Source organism: Belonocnema kinseyi, chromosome 10, assembly GCF_010883055.1.
Source record: "Belonocnema kinseyi isolate 2016_QV_RU_SX_M_011 chromosome 10, B_treatae_v1, whole genome shotgun sequence".
Classification (NCBI taxonomy): Eukaryota; Metazoa; Arthropoda; class Insecta; order Hymenoptera; family Cynipidae; genus Belonocnema; species Belonocnema kinseyi.
In genome coordinates, this window is record NC_046666.1 from 9766874 (window position 1) to 9780808 (window position 13935).

Consider the following 13935-nt stretch of genomic DNA (forward strand, 5'->3'; position numbering starts at 1 on the left):
AATTCATAAGGATTTCGAAACATTTCAAGAGTTTTAAAGGTTTAAAAAAGGCATATTACACCAGATTTCAAAGATTTTAAACAATTTCAAAAGCTTTTAATACAATATTTCAAAACATTTAAAATGATTTCAAATTTGTTTATCATATTTTAAAAGATTTCAATTATTTTATCAAAATTCTAAAAGATTCAGTACAAGATTTCAAAACCTTTTTAATGATTTTCAATGATTTAATATTTGTTTAGCATATTTCAAAAGATATTACAAAGATTTTACCAAAATTCTAAAAGATTCCAACAGATTTCACAAAGATTTCAAATATTTTAATGAACACAAAAGATTTTAGAAAGATTTCACAAATACTTCAAAGAATTCATAAGGATTTCGAAACATTTCAAGAGTTTTAAAGGTTTAAAAAAGGCATATTACACCAGATTTCAAAGATTTTAAACAATTTCAAAAGCTTTTAATAGAATATTTCAAAACATTTAAAATGATTTCAAATTTGTTTATCATATTTTAAAAGATTTCAATTATTTTACCAAAATTCTAAAAGATTTTCAAGATTTTAATTAATACAAAAGATTTGAGAAAGATTTCACAAATACTTCAAAAAATGCATGAGGATTTCGAGAATTTCAAAGATTTTAAACAATTTCAAAAGCTTTCGATATAAGATTCCAAAGAATTTTCCAAAATTCTACAAGATTTAAAAATATTGCACAAAGATTTCAAATATTTTAATGAACACAAAAGATTTTAGAAAGATTTCACAAATACTTCAAAGAATTCATAAGGATTTCGAAACATTTCAAGAGTTTCAAAGGTTTAAAAAAGGCATATTTCATCAGATTTCAAAGATTTAAAATAATTTCAAAAGCTTTCAATACAAGATTTCAAAACATTTGAAATGATTTTCAATGATTTAATATTTGTTTAGCATATTTCAAAAAATATTACAAAGATTTTACTAAAATTCTAAAAGATTCCAACAGATTTCACAAAGATTTCAAATATTTTAATGAACACAAAAGATTTTAGAAAGATTTCACAAATACTTCAAAGAATTCATAAGGATTTCGAAACATTTCAAGAGTTTCAAAGGTTTAAAAAAGGCATATTACACCAGATTTCAAAGATTTTAAATAATTTCAAAAGCTTTCAATACAAGACTTCAAAACATTTGAAATGATTTTCAATGATTTAATATTTGTTTAGCATATTTCAAAAGATATTACAAAGATTTTACCAAAATTCTAAAAGATTCCAACAGATTTCACAAAGATTTCAAATATTTTAATGAACACAAAAGATTTTAGAAAGATTTCACAAATACTTCAAGGAATTCATAAGGATTTCCGAACATTTCGATAATTTCAAAGATTTTAAACAATTTCAAAAGCTTTCAAAATAAAATTCCATTTGCCAAAATTTTACAAGATTTAAAAATATTGCACAAAGATTTCAAATATTTTAATGAATACAAAAGATTTTAGAAAGATTTCACAAATACTTCAAAGAATTCATAAAGATTTCGAAAAATTTCAAGAACTTCAAAGGTTTAAAAAAGGCATATTACAACAGATTTCAAAGATTTTAAACAATTTCAAAAGCTTTTAATACAATATTTCAAAACATTTAAAATGATTTCAAATTTGTTTATCACATTTTAAAAGATTTCAAAGATGTTATCAAAATTCTAAAAGATTTTTAAGATTTTAATTAATACAAAAGATTTGAGAAAGATTTCACAAATACTTCAAAAATTCTACAAGATTTAAAAATATTGCACAAAGATTTCAAATATTTTTATGAACACAAAAGATTTTAGAAAGATTTTACAAATACTTCAAAGAATTCATGAGAATTTCGGAACATTTCGAGAATTTCAAAGATTTTAAACAATTTCAAAGGCTTTCAATACAAGATTTCAAAACATTTCACAAATATTTCAAATATTTTAATGAACACAAAAGATTTTAGAAAGATTTCACAAATACTTCAAAGAATTCATAAAGATTTCGAAACATTTCAAGAACTTCAAAGGTTTAAAAAAGGCATATTACAACAGATTTCAAAGATTTTAAACAATTTCAAAAGCTTTCAATACAATATTTCAAAACATTTAAAATGATTTCAAACTTGTTTATCACATTTTAAAAGATTTCAAAGATTTTAATGTATACAAAAGATTTGAGAAATATTTCACAAATACTTCAAAGAATTCCGGAACATTTCAAGAATTTCAAAGAATACAAAACGGGTGTATTACACCCGATTTCAAACAGTTTAAACAATTTTAAAAGCTTTCAAAACATCTTAAAGGTTTTAAATGATTTCGAATTTGTTTAGCATATTTCAAAATATTTCACAAAGATTTAAAAGACTTTACCAACATTCTAAAAGATTTCAAAATATTTCAAATATTTTAAATGAATACAAAAGATTTTTAAAAGACTTCAAAACTATTTCAAATATTTCCGAATGATTGCAAAAATTTTAAAAGATTTTAAAAAAATCTCAAATATTTCAAAAAAGTTTCAAAGATTTTAGAAAATGTTCATAAAGATTTTTCACAAAAATTTCAAACATTTTAAAATGCACCTGAAGTTCCGAACGTTCAAATGAACGAAACATTTTTTCCCTGTTTTATTTTATCTACAAATATTGTTCCAACTACAATTTAAAATGATGCAATACGAGTTTTCTTTGTAATCAGTATTTTACAATAAAAATAAATTATTATTTTAGCACTTTTTCTAGTTTAAAAGTCATCAGTAACCAATTTCGTTCATTTGAACGTTCTGAACTTTAAGCACATCATTTTAGAAGATTTCCCAAAAAAATGTCAAAGATAAAAGAAAAATTTCAAACACTTTATAAAAAAAAAAGAATTCCAGATGTTCAAAATTTTCAAGGTCACCAGACACCCTACACTTTTACATCAATGAGAATTATCGAAACAGAAATGGGAACTTACCTTGTACAATTTCAGGTGCTGGTGATGGTTTTTCCGTTGTTTCGCGTGGAACTGCCTTAGGCCTACCTCTCTTTCGTTGCTCGGTGGGTGTACTTTCAGTCTTACTCTCTTTCTCATCAATTACTTTTTTTGTGATAGTGGCAGACGCCGAGCTCCCACTGCTCTCATTCGATGAAACATCATTAGAAACGGCTGATGATGCTTCATTAGAAGTCGCTGATGCCTCGCTAGAAATTACTGCTGCTTCAATTTGACGTATCTCGACGGCAGTTTCTGGCTTTCCATCAAGGCACTCATTATCATCCACACACATCTTCTCCTCAACATCAACCGCATCATTCACCACGTCCTTCGTATCCTTTTTCGAAACCTCCACACACTTTTCCTCCTCACTCTTTTCCTCCACGCACTTTTCCTCCACACACTTTTCCTCCACACTCATTTCCTCCACACACTTTTCCTCCTCTTCCACAGCCTTGGTTTCCGTGAAAAGCAAACTCCCAGAATTACTATCATCTTCAACCACCTTTCCCACAATTTCCGTATTAGCATCGTTGCTAACCTCATTGCTGATGTCATTGCTGGCATCATTACTATCGGATCTAACATCATGAGCGTCGGAAACATTGCCAACATCATTGCTGGCCTCATTGTCCTCATCCATGATCAAAGCCCCGATAGTCTCACTATTATCTTCCGAATTCGTTTCCTTATCATCATCAGCCTTCGTGTCTTCATTGGAATGACAGGCACTCTCATCAAAATCCATTTTTTCGACCTCATCCAAACGTTTTTCGACACTCCTCGAGGGGCCGACCACCACCGTCTCAGCGGATCCCATCGACAAATTCGAATGATCCTCCTCATTCAACAATTCCGATTCTTTCAACAATTCTCGATCCTTCAAATCATCATCCGGCAAACTCGCATCCTCTTCCATCGAGACAACATTTTCGGAAGTCACTGGAACATCCGGGTTGCCGTTTTCAGTCAATTTTTTAGTACTACTCTCTTCGGAAGTTATTTGAACCTCCACGTCACAAATTTCAGTCAACTCTTTTGTACTCTCAGCCTTCTCCATGTCTTCTTCTTCTTCTTCCTCCTCCTCCTCTTCTTCAATGACGGCTTCTTCTTCAACGATGGCCTCTTCTTCAATGATAGTTTCTTCCTCAATTTCTTTTTCAGTGCTCACTTCCTTTTCAACTTCCTCCGCGAGTCGCGAAGCCTCCATACTCGCAATTTCCTCCAGACACTGATAAACCTTCGGCAGATTGTCCAATTCTGAACCAGAGTCACTCGGTTTAGTCGCACACTTCACAGAAGTATCGCTGGAAGCATTATTATTGCATAAACTCGAATCCTTTCGGGATGAAGCATCTTCAGTCGGAGTTTCAAAACCCAGCTCTCCTTCACCCTCTTCACAATTTTCTGGATCGTCATCCGGACTCTGAACTTTCTCGCTCTCAACCTCCTCACTCTCTTCATCTTCCTCCTCCTCCTCCTCCTCCTCAGTCTCTTTGCTCTTTAACTCTTCAACCTCAACATTCTCATCAGCCTCTACATCTTCCGTCTCAGCAAATTCACCAGTTGCCTCATTCAAATGCGCATACTCATCACTTGGCTCTGGCTCGTCAATCGTCTCCGGCTCATCAATCGGTTCCGGCTCGTCAATCGGTTCCTGATCATCAATCGGTTCCTGCTCGTCAATCGGTTCCTGCTCATCAATCGGTTCCTGCTCATCAATCGGTTCCTGCTCGTCAATCGGTTCCGGCTCATCAACTTCACTCGTCTTTGGAATCTCCTCCGTTGAATTCTCGTTTAGCACTTCATTCGCTGTTTCTTCCGATTCCCCATTTGACGGTTCTTGCGACTCCTCTTGTGCCTCTTCATTTACTGGTGTTGGCGGCTCTTTTACATCATCTACCTCCATCGATTCATTCTGCAGACTAGGAATCGTGACTTCATCAGCAAGAGGAGACTCAACCGGCAGCGATTCCGAGTCAGTGGGACAGTCATTGGAGTTTTCCTTCTCGTGTTCCCCATTCTCCGGCGACAATGCCTCTTCCGGGGTTTCAACAACATCCATTTTATGATCGCGATCGCGTTCGCGTACGCTAATCGGCTCCGACTTCCTGTCACTGCCTCGCGATTCCCTCCTCTCCGCTTTGCTCCTCGAATCCCTCTTCTCCTGGTCCGATCTTCTTTTGCCGCTGGTATCAATGACGCGCAATGATGACGAGTAGGGCGAATCTTTTCTTCTGTCCAGGGATGATCGCGACTTTGAACTCCTACTGCTGTGCTCACTCGAATTCCTATTATTGTGTTCACTATAACTCTGATGATGGGATTTGCTCGATCCTCTTGTTCTCCCATAATGATTCTGTTTGTTATAATACCTGCTGTTCATGTGCTCAGATTCCGAGGATCGGAAATTAGTCTCGGGATAATAGGAGCGCTGATGGGACGAATGATTGTTGAAAGATGTGCGTGCACGGGGCGAATTTTGCCTCCATCGATTCTCAAAGTTCGGCCTGATAACACTTTGAAAATATCTCGGGTCGTTTCCGTTCATGACTGTATCCTGATCATGCGCAGCTTCAACGCAACTACTCTCTGACTCCTCTAAACCATCCACAATTTTTCTCTGCTCTTCTTCGACACACTGCTCGTCCGACTTGACGACAATACTTTCTTCGCCAATTAATTTTGATTCGCTTGCAGAACTTGCCTGGCACTGCAACTTTTCCTCTGTGTTTGTGTCAAACGCTTCCGAAGTTTCAGATTTCGCGTCTGTAATCACACGTATCAAAAAAAGGCTATATTAGGCTTTCATTTGACTAGTGTCCGGAAGAGTTTTTTAAGTGCTCGGAGAAAAATTCTCAGAAGCATGAGAATATGCTCGAGAATATATTGCTCGAACTTTATTGTCGTTTGAGAATTTAGTGAGCATTTATAAGCATTTTGAGTTAGGATTTAAAAAATCGTATCGTCTATTTTTATTGATAATAATTAAATTACTTAAATTTGGCGGGAAAATTTATGGCTTGAAATTGGAAAGGACGCTTCATTTAAGTGGAAAAATGAAGTCAAAGTAAGAGAAAACATATTATTCGCATTAAACAGTGCCTTATTCAGGGTTGCTACAATATCCAAAATTTTTACATTCTTCTAGATATAAAACGAACCGTACACCTAGAAGATTAATAATATTAATCAAATCAATTTTTAACCTAACAAATGAATTTTTAACCAAATAGTTGAATTTACAATCCAAAAGATTAATTTTTTACCCAAAATGACTCATTTTCAACAAAATACACGAATTTTCATCTAAAAAATATCAATTTTCAACTAAAATTAGAACAGTTAAAATGTTCGAGAAATAAATGATCAACAACAAAAAAATAATTTTCAACAAAACAGTTTTTTTTCATGAAAAAATTATTTTAAAAAATAAGAGAATTCACTTTTCGGTTGAAATCATCCGTTTTCAACATCAACAAAAATGTATTCTCACTCAAATAATTCCATTTTAAAACCAAAAGATAATTTTTCTACCAAACACGATTCAGTTTCAATAAAATATATAAATGTTTAGCTAAAAAATATATATTTACAACCCGAAACTAAAATATTTCAAGTTTTAGCTAGAAAAGTAAATTATAAAAAAACGACTTTTCAATCAAATTAATTAATTTTCAAATGCAGAAATAAATTTTCAAGCAAAACTGGAATAGTTACATCTGCGGCTAAAACCAATAATTTTCAACTAAAAAGAAACTAATTTTCAGCCAAAGAAAATAATGTTTAATCACAGTGATGAATTTACAATAAAAATATGATTTTTAATCCAAATAGTTAGATAAATTTTCAACAAAGTACGTGAATTTTCATCTAAAAAAAAAAAAAAACATTTTAAACTAGAATTATAATAGTTAAAATGTTAGAAAAATAAATGTTAAACGAAAAAATAATAATTTTGCAAAAAATTAACATTTTTTTAATAAAAAAAAGGTTTTTTAAATAAAAAATAACAGAATAAAATTTGTTACATCTTCAATAAAAAAAATTAATTTTTAAATCAAAAGAAACAAATTTTCAACCAAAGAAATGAATTATTAACAAAGAAGAATCACATTTTTATCAAAAAAGATTTAATTTTTAAAATGAATTTTCAACTAAAAGGATAAATCTTTAACTAAACAAACTTAATTTTAACCCAATACATTCATGTTTAACAAAAAGGATAAATTTGCGTACAAAAAATAAAATACTTAAATTTTCAGATAATAAAAGAAATTTTCAACCAAAAAAGAAACGAATTTTGAACAAAATAGTTACTTTTTAATCAAAAGAACATTATTTTTTAACAAAAAATAGAAGATATAAATTTTCAGTAAACACAATCAATTAAAAAAACATTAACTCTCAACGAAATAATTCAATTTTAAACCCAACCGATTAATTTTCTACAAGAAAAAGAAGATACAGTATCAATAAAATATATAAATTTTCAACTAAAACATATAAATTTACAAACCAAAACTAAAATAGTTTAATTTGTAGCTAAAAAAGTAAATTATAAAAAAAAAAAAAGATTTTTCAGCAAAAGTAATGGATTTTCAAGTAAAACTACAAACTTATAAGCACAACTGGAATAGCTGCATATTCAGTTTAAAAAATTAATCTTGAAAGAAAGAAAAAAACAACAAATTTTTAGCTAAAGAAATTCAATTTTAATCACAGTGATGAATTTTCAACGAAAGGTATGAAATTTTGAGCAAATATTAGAATTTTCAACCCAAAAGAAAAATGTTCTAAAAAAAAAACCAATTTTTAACTACAAAGAATTTTACATACAATTTTAATTTTAACTACAATTAATTTTCAAAAAATAAAATACAATACAAAATAAATTCTCAACAAAATAATTCAATTTTAAATTTAAAAGATAAATTTTCTACCAAAATGGATAAATTTTCAATAAAATATATAAATTTTTAAGTAAAAAGTATACATTTACAAACCAAAACTAGAATAGTTCAATTTGTAAATAAAAAAGTAAATTAGAAACAAAACATATAACGAATTTTCAGCCAAAGAAATTAATTTTTAATTAGAGTGATAAATTTTTAACGAAAAATAGGAATTTTGGACCAAATAGTAGAATTTTAAACCCAAAAGATGAATCTTCTATGAAAAACAAAAGGAATTTTTAACTAAATCTTTTTTAACGAAAAAGATTATTGCATTTCTATTAAAAAAGGTAAGTTTTCCACAAGAAATGGAATTGTTAAAGTGAATTTTCAACTAAAATTATTAATCTTCAACCAAAAAAGAAAATAAATTTTCTATAAAAAATAAAATACGTAAATTTTCAGTTAGTAAAATAAACTTTCAACCATGGGAATTAATTTTTAACCACAACAATACGGATTTTCAACACATAGTTGAATTTTCACGTATACCAGATAAATTTTCCACTAAAAATAGAATAATTAAACAAAAATTGAACATTTAAATTCTCAGTTTAAAAAATTCATTTTAAATAATAAAAAACTAATATATAACAAGAAAAATCCATTTTCAACTAATTAGATGAATTTTTTTGCCAAAATAGATGAATTTTTAATAAAGTACATGAACATTCAACAAAATATTCGAATTTTTAAATGAATTTTGAACCTAAAAGAGGATTAGTTGACAAGAAGCTTAAATATTCTCCCACAAATTCGAATTTTCAATGAAATATAGGAATTTTAAACCAAATTTTTTAATTTCCAACATAAAATTATCAATTTCGAACCAAAAATGTACGAGTTAAATTTTAAACCAAAAATATGAATTTACAAAAAAAAATTTTTTTTTTCATCCAAGAAAATGATTGTTTAACAAAAAATATAAGAATTAAAAATTCAGTTAAAACAGTAGATTTTCAACAACAAAATTAATTCTTTACGAAATAATTCAATTATAATCCAAAAGATGAAATTTTTCGCAAAAAAGGTACAGTGTCAATAAAATATATAAATTTTCAAACGAAAAATAAAGATTTACAGACTAAAAGTAGAATAATTCAATTTGCAACTAAAAAAGTGAATTAAAAACAAATAAAAACAACGAATTTTCAGCCCAAGAAATTAAATTTTAATCACAGTAATTAATTTTCAAACAAAAATATGAATTTTTGACCAAATACTGGAATTTTAAACCCAAATGATAAATTTTCTATAAAAAAATAATAATTTTTAACTAAATTTATTTTTAACCTAAGAAATAAATTCTTAACAAAAATTGAACATTTAAATTTTCTACAAATCACAACATTTTTTAAAACAAAAAATTACATTTCTATCAAATGTAATAATAATGTAACAATCAAATTTTCACCTAAAATCGATAAATTTTGAACTAAAAATACAATAGTTAAATTTTTAGAAAAAAAAAACTCAATTTTCAATCAAATCAAAGTGAATTTTGAACGAAATAGTATAATTTTCCACCATAAAATAAAAATTCTTCAAAAAAAAAAAAGATAAATTATCGAGAAAAAATAAAAAATATTAACATTTTTATTTAAAAAAAAAAAAAATAATCCTAAATAAGAAAAAACTAATTTCCAACCAACAGGATAAATTTTCTACTATAAATGTACAGGATTCTTAAACCAAATATTTTAATTTTGAACTTAAAAAGATAAATTTTTAACCAAACTGTACCAGTTAAATTTTCAGCTAAAACAATGTTCAACTCTTAGAAAATATAATTTTCAACCAGATTATTAAATTTTGAAAAAAAATGCATTTCAACTAAAATAATGAATTCTCCATGAAAACGTAATATTTGATATTTTAACCAAAAAAAATTAAAATTTTATATAAAAAATAGTTGAATTTTGACAAAAAATAGGAATTTCCAACAAAACAGTTAAATTTTCACCTAAAACCGATAAATTTTTAACTAAAAATGCGATAATGAAATTTGTAGAAAAAGAAAACTTAATTTTCAATCAAATCAGAGTGAATTTTGAACGAAATAGTATAATTTTCAACCATGAAATTAAAATTCTTTAAAAAAAGACATATTTTTGAATGAATCCTCAACCAAAAGAGATTATTTTCAAATCAAATAGTTGCGATTTTCAACGATAATAATAAAATAACATTACATTTTTTCCTTGGCATTCTGAAATTACCTGATCTGTAGCAACTCTGTATTAAAAAAATTATATGTTTATTTCACTACACTCTAGAATGTTTTTTGTAAAAATATATGTAGTAATTATGATATATATTTGTTTAAACAATAAATGCTTTAAATTCTTTATGAATATACTGTTTGAGCTTAAATGCTGAGCATATTCTCGAGAGCATTTGCTCAACATAAAATCTTGGGCATTTAAGAACTCTATTTATTTCCGTAACTGTCAATTATGTTTTTTTCCCGTACTTTAATACTGCAATTAGAAATTACAAAAATATAAATGCGTTAGGCGAAATAATGCAGAAAGATTGTCTTCAGTAATTAATCATAACAGTATCGTTAAGTATATAATCTCATATTATTGGACAAAAAATTAGAGGTTTTCTTCATATGACTTCTGACACTTCATAATCGAGTATACATTAAGGGTGGTGCAAAAATCGCAGTTTGAAAAATGCAATGTCGGGGTGGCCGTTTTAATCGACAAAATAAATTCCCGGTCATTTTCCGGTTCGCAAACATTTTTCACGGTCAATGAAATTTAAAAAATTGAACACTAAAACTAAACAAATTTCCACTTGAGTTAATAAAAACTGAGCTGCAAATGAAAGCACTCAAAGTGGAACTGTTAAATTTTGAACTTTTAAAATTGAAATTTAAAAGTTTTTAATTAAGAAGTTTTTATTCAAATACTCAATAATTTACACGTATTAAATTAAAGGTACTACCATTTTTCAATATAAAAAAATCCACGTTATTTTCAATACTCTAAATGAAAAAATCAATCAATGAACTTAAAAATTTTTTAAATTATAGAATTTTAAGCTAGAAACATTAAATATTAAAAAATTGTATATTTTTTAACTGTACACTTCTTAAATTACAAATTAAATTATTTTCTTTTTAAATAGTTTAAACATCCTTGGAAAGTTTCAAAATCTTGAGAAATCTAGAAGTTGCTTTAAATTTGAAATTATTTTGGAAATTTTTTCAGAATTTCTAAATATCTGTCAAAATGAATTGAATTTTTTTCAACAATTTTCAGAAAATCCTGCAAATTTTAGATAATTTCTTTACAATTTGGATGTATAAATAACAATTAAAAGTTTATTATTTGTAGTCGAAATTTGAGTAATTTTAAAAGATATTTAGAAGTTTTAAAAAAATTCAAACTTAATGCGAAACTTGAAATGATAGCCTAATATAAACAAAATGTATATTTTCGTAGATTTTAAACAATTCTTTTCGCTTTTGTGAAAGGCTTCAAAAGAATAAAAACATTTTCTAAAGATTCATAGGAAAATTAAAAATAATTTTTCATTTTGAAAAATTATTTTAAGAGAATATTTAACAAGTTTTTCAAAGATTTAAACAAAATTTTCATGATAATTTTTAATTTTTTTAAAGCTCTTCGAAATTTTAACGATTCCAGGATTTCTATGTCAAAAAATTCAGTTACAGATTCTTTACTTTTAAATATTTGGTTTCAAGTTACTTGTCTTAAATGAAAATTCAAATATTGCTAAACCTTCAATAATTAATCTCTTTTTTTTTAATTGAAAATTTCAAATTGAATGGGTTAAAATTTGAATATTTTAGACTGAAACAATATTTTAAAATTTGATAAAATCCTTTAATTAACAACATATTATTATGAAGTTATTTTTAAGTTGAAAATAGTTTATAAACTTTCAGTCAAATCTGAAAATTCTTGAATTTTGAACTGATTTAAAATCGTGTTTGTTCACTTTTTATTACTTAAAGTACAGAGAAATAAATTTTTTTTATTTATTTATTAAATAAAAACGGTTTTTATCCAAAATTTTCAACATCAAAGGCTTTTATTTTTTACTTGTTTAAGTCTTCATGACTGCATATTTAAAAATTCTTTAAATAAAAAATCTATGCTTAAAAATAAAAATTTTAAATTAATAGCATAATTGAAAAACATAACAATTCAACTAATCATTTTAAAACTGTTGAAATCGAACTTGGCCAGATTTTTCTTTTACAAATTTGTAAAATTCCCGGTAAAAAAAAAAAAATCACCGTCATTTTCCGGTCCAGCGGCCACCCTAAATGTGCATTTAAGAATACCCAAGTTCGACCTAAAGTACGACGCAGATCGAATAATAGTATTTCATTTATCCATTTGAAATATCCTTTTTACGTACCTTTCGAAATACATATCCTTCGCAAATCGTTTCATTGTGTGTAAAAACTTTTCACCACAACTTTAAGAGAAAAATTAAGGTTAAAAAAAAAACAAAAGACAAAATGACGTTTAGTTTTATTTTTCTTTAAATATACGTGACGTACAGACAAGCTGACTAACTTCACGTCGCATTATATGGGTTTCTAGTTACAAAGTTATGAGTATTTAAATTTTGTTTTCAAAAAAAAAAAAAAAAAAAAAAAAAAATGTGTATATTTTCTTTAAACCTCTACAACTTTTGACCTAAATTGAGATACTGCTTTTCTCTGATGATAAACACATTTTGTGATTTGGTACCTGATTCACAATTATTTTCCATTTGAAATAAATTAGAAACAATTTCAAATCAGCTGCCAAATCCCAAATATTCGCTGAAAAATGATCACCTTATTGCAAAATCAGTGTGTAAATCCAATGATAAAGAAGAGCAAACTTCTGACGGTCGGTTCCTGCGGAACTGTACCGTAAAGTCCAATTTATTAGTTTCCAGAATTTCCTTGAATATTACCTCATGTTTTAAATTATATTACAAAATAATTCCGCCTTATCAATTATTTTAATTCAATCCCCAAAACTAGTATCCGAGAATATCGATAAATCGCATTTATATGCAGTATTAAAGCATAGATAAAAACATTTTTGAAGAACTGAAATATTTTAGACCATCAGATCTGTGGAACATCTTCACTTTTAACTATATATATATATATACATTATATATGTAGTTCTAAATTCGCAAAAACATGATGTCAAGTGTCCGGGACATTAACACCTTATAAATTAAACTGCGAATTATATCATTGAAAATGATTTTGAAAATAAAACGAAAGCGAACAGGCAATTTTGTTTATAAAGTGTAGACTGCAAACAACTAACGCCTGTTTGAAGCCATCTTGTTCCAGTAATATGACGAAGGAAATAAAGAGAAGGCCCAATTTTTGGAAAACATTTTCGACTGTCTAGAGCAGCCGTCAACAGAACACCTGAAATCATGAAACATGGTTCATCTTACCCTCAGACGTGTCTTCTTCCTTCACTGGCTTATAAAAATGTTCAGAGGAGGAGCCAGCATCGTCTTGATCAGCTTCCTCGTCATCAGAAAATTTCAAACGCAAGCTGTCGTCAGAGAGAGCTTCGTCCTCATCAACATCCTCACCTGCACCGTACAAAAGTTCTTCCTCTTTTTCCTTCGATATATCATTCGAATCACGTGCATCAGTACTTAGTAAAGAGCAAAGCTTGTTTGATTCGGTAGAAGGAAGTGTGTCGATTCTTACTGCCTCCATTATCAAAGAGAGGAAGGAATTCGAAAAGTCACAGAGATCCCGTTACTCCCATAATGCTACTACTCTGCGAATAACCAAAGTTTTTTTTTTTGGTTAACATAAGAAACTAGTTTATCAAGATTGATGCATTGGAATAAGGACAAAGACAAATTTTTTTTAAAACTCGAGGATCAGTGAAAAACTTCAATTGGCTACTTTTTTTTTCAGGGTGGCCGCAATACTTCATTTTTCAACTTGCCTCACTTTTCCCT

The 13935-nt window shown here is 28.0% G+C and overlaps 1 protein-coding gene across 8 annotated transcripts in view; it reads right to left on the bottom strand.

Annotated features, from left to right (window-relative positions):
• Positions 1-13935, bottom strand: part of LOC117182361 (activating transcription factor 7-interacting protein 1) — a 92207-nt gene that overhangs the window by 48388 nt on the left and 29884 nt on the right. For 4 of the 8 annotated variants that reach the window (XM_033375545.1, XM_033375548.1, XM_033375546.1 and 1 more), the window contains 2 exons: positions 13411-13748; positions 2981-5770 (listed from right to left, as the gene is read on the bottom strand). In XM_033375545.1, coding sequence (XP_033231436.1) covers positions 2981-5770; positions 13411-13684 — 3064 coding nt within the window. In that variant the 5' untranslated portion in view covers positions 13685-13748. The remainder of the gene's footprint in view (positions 1-2980; positions 5771-13410; positions 13749-13935) is intronic. The other 4 variants (XM_033375549.1, XM_033375552.1, XM_033375550.1 and 1 more) reach the window with 1 other exon arrangement.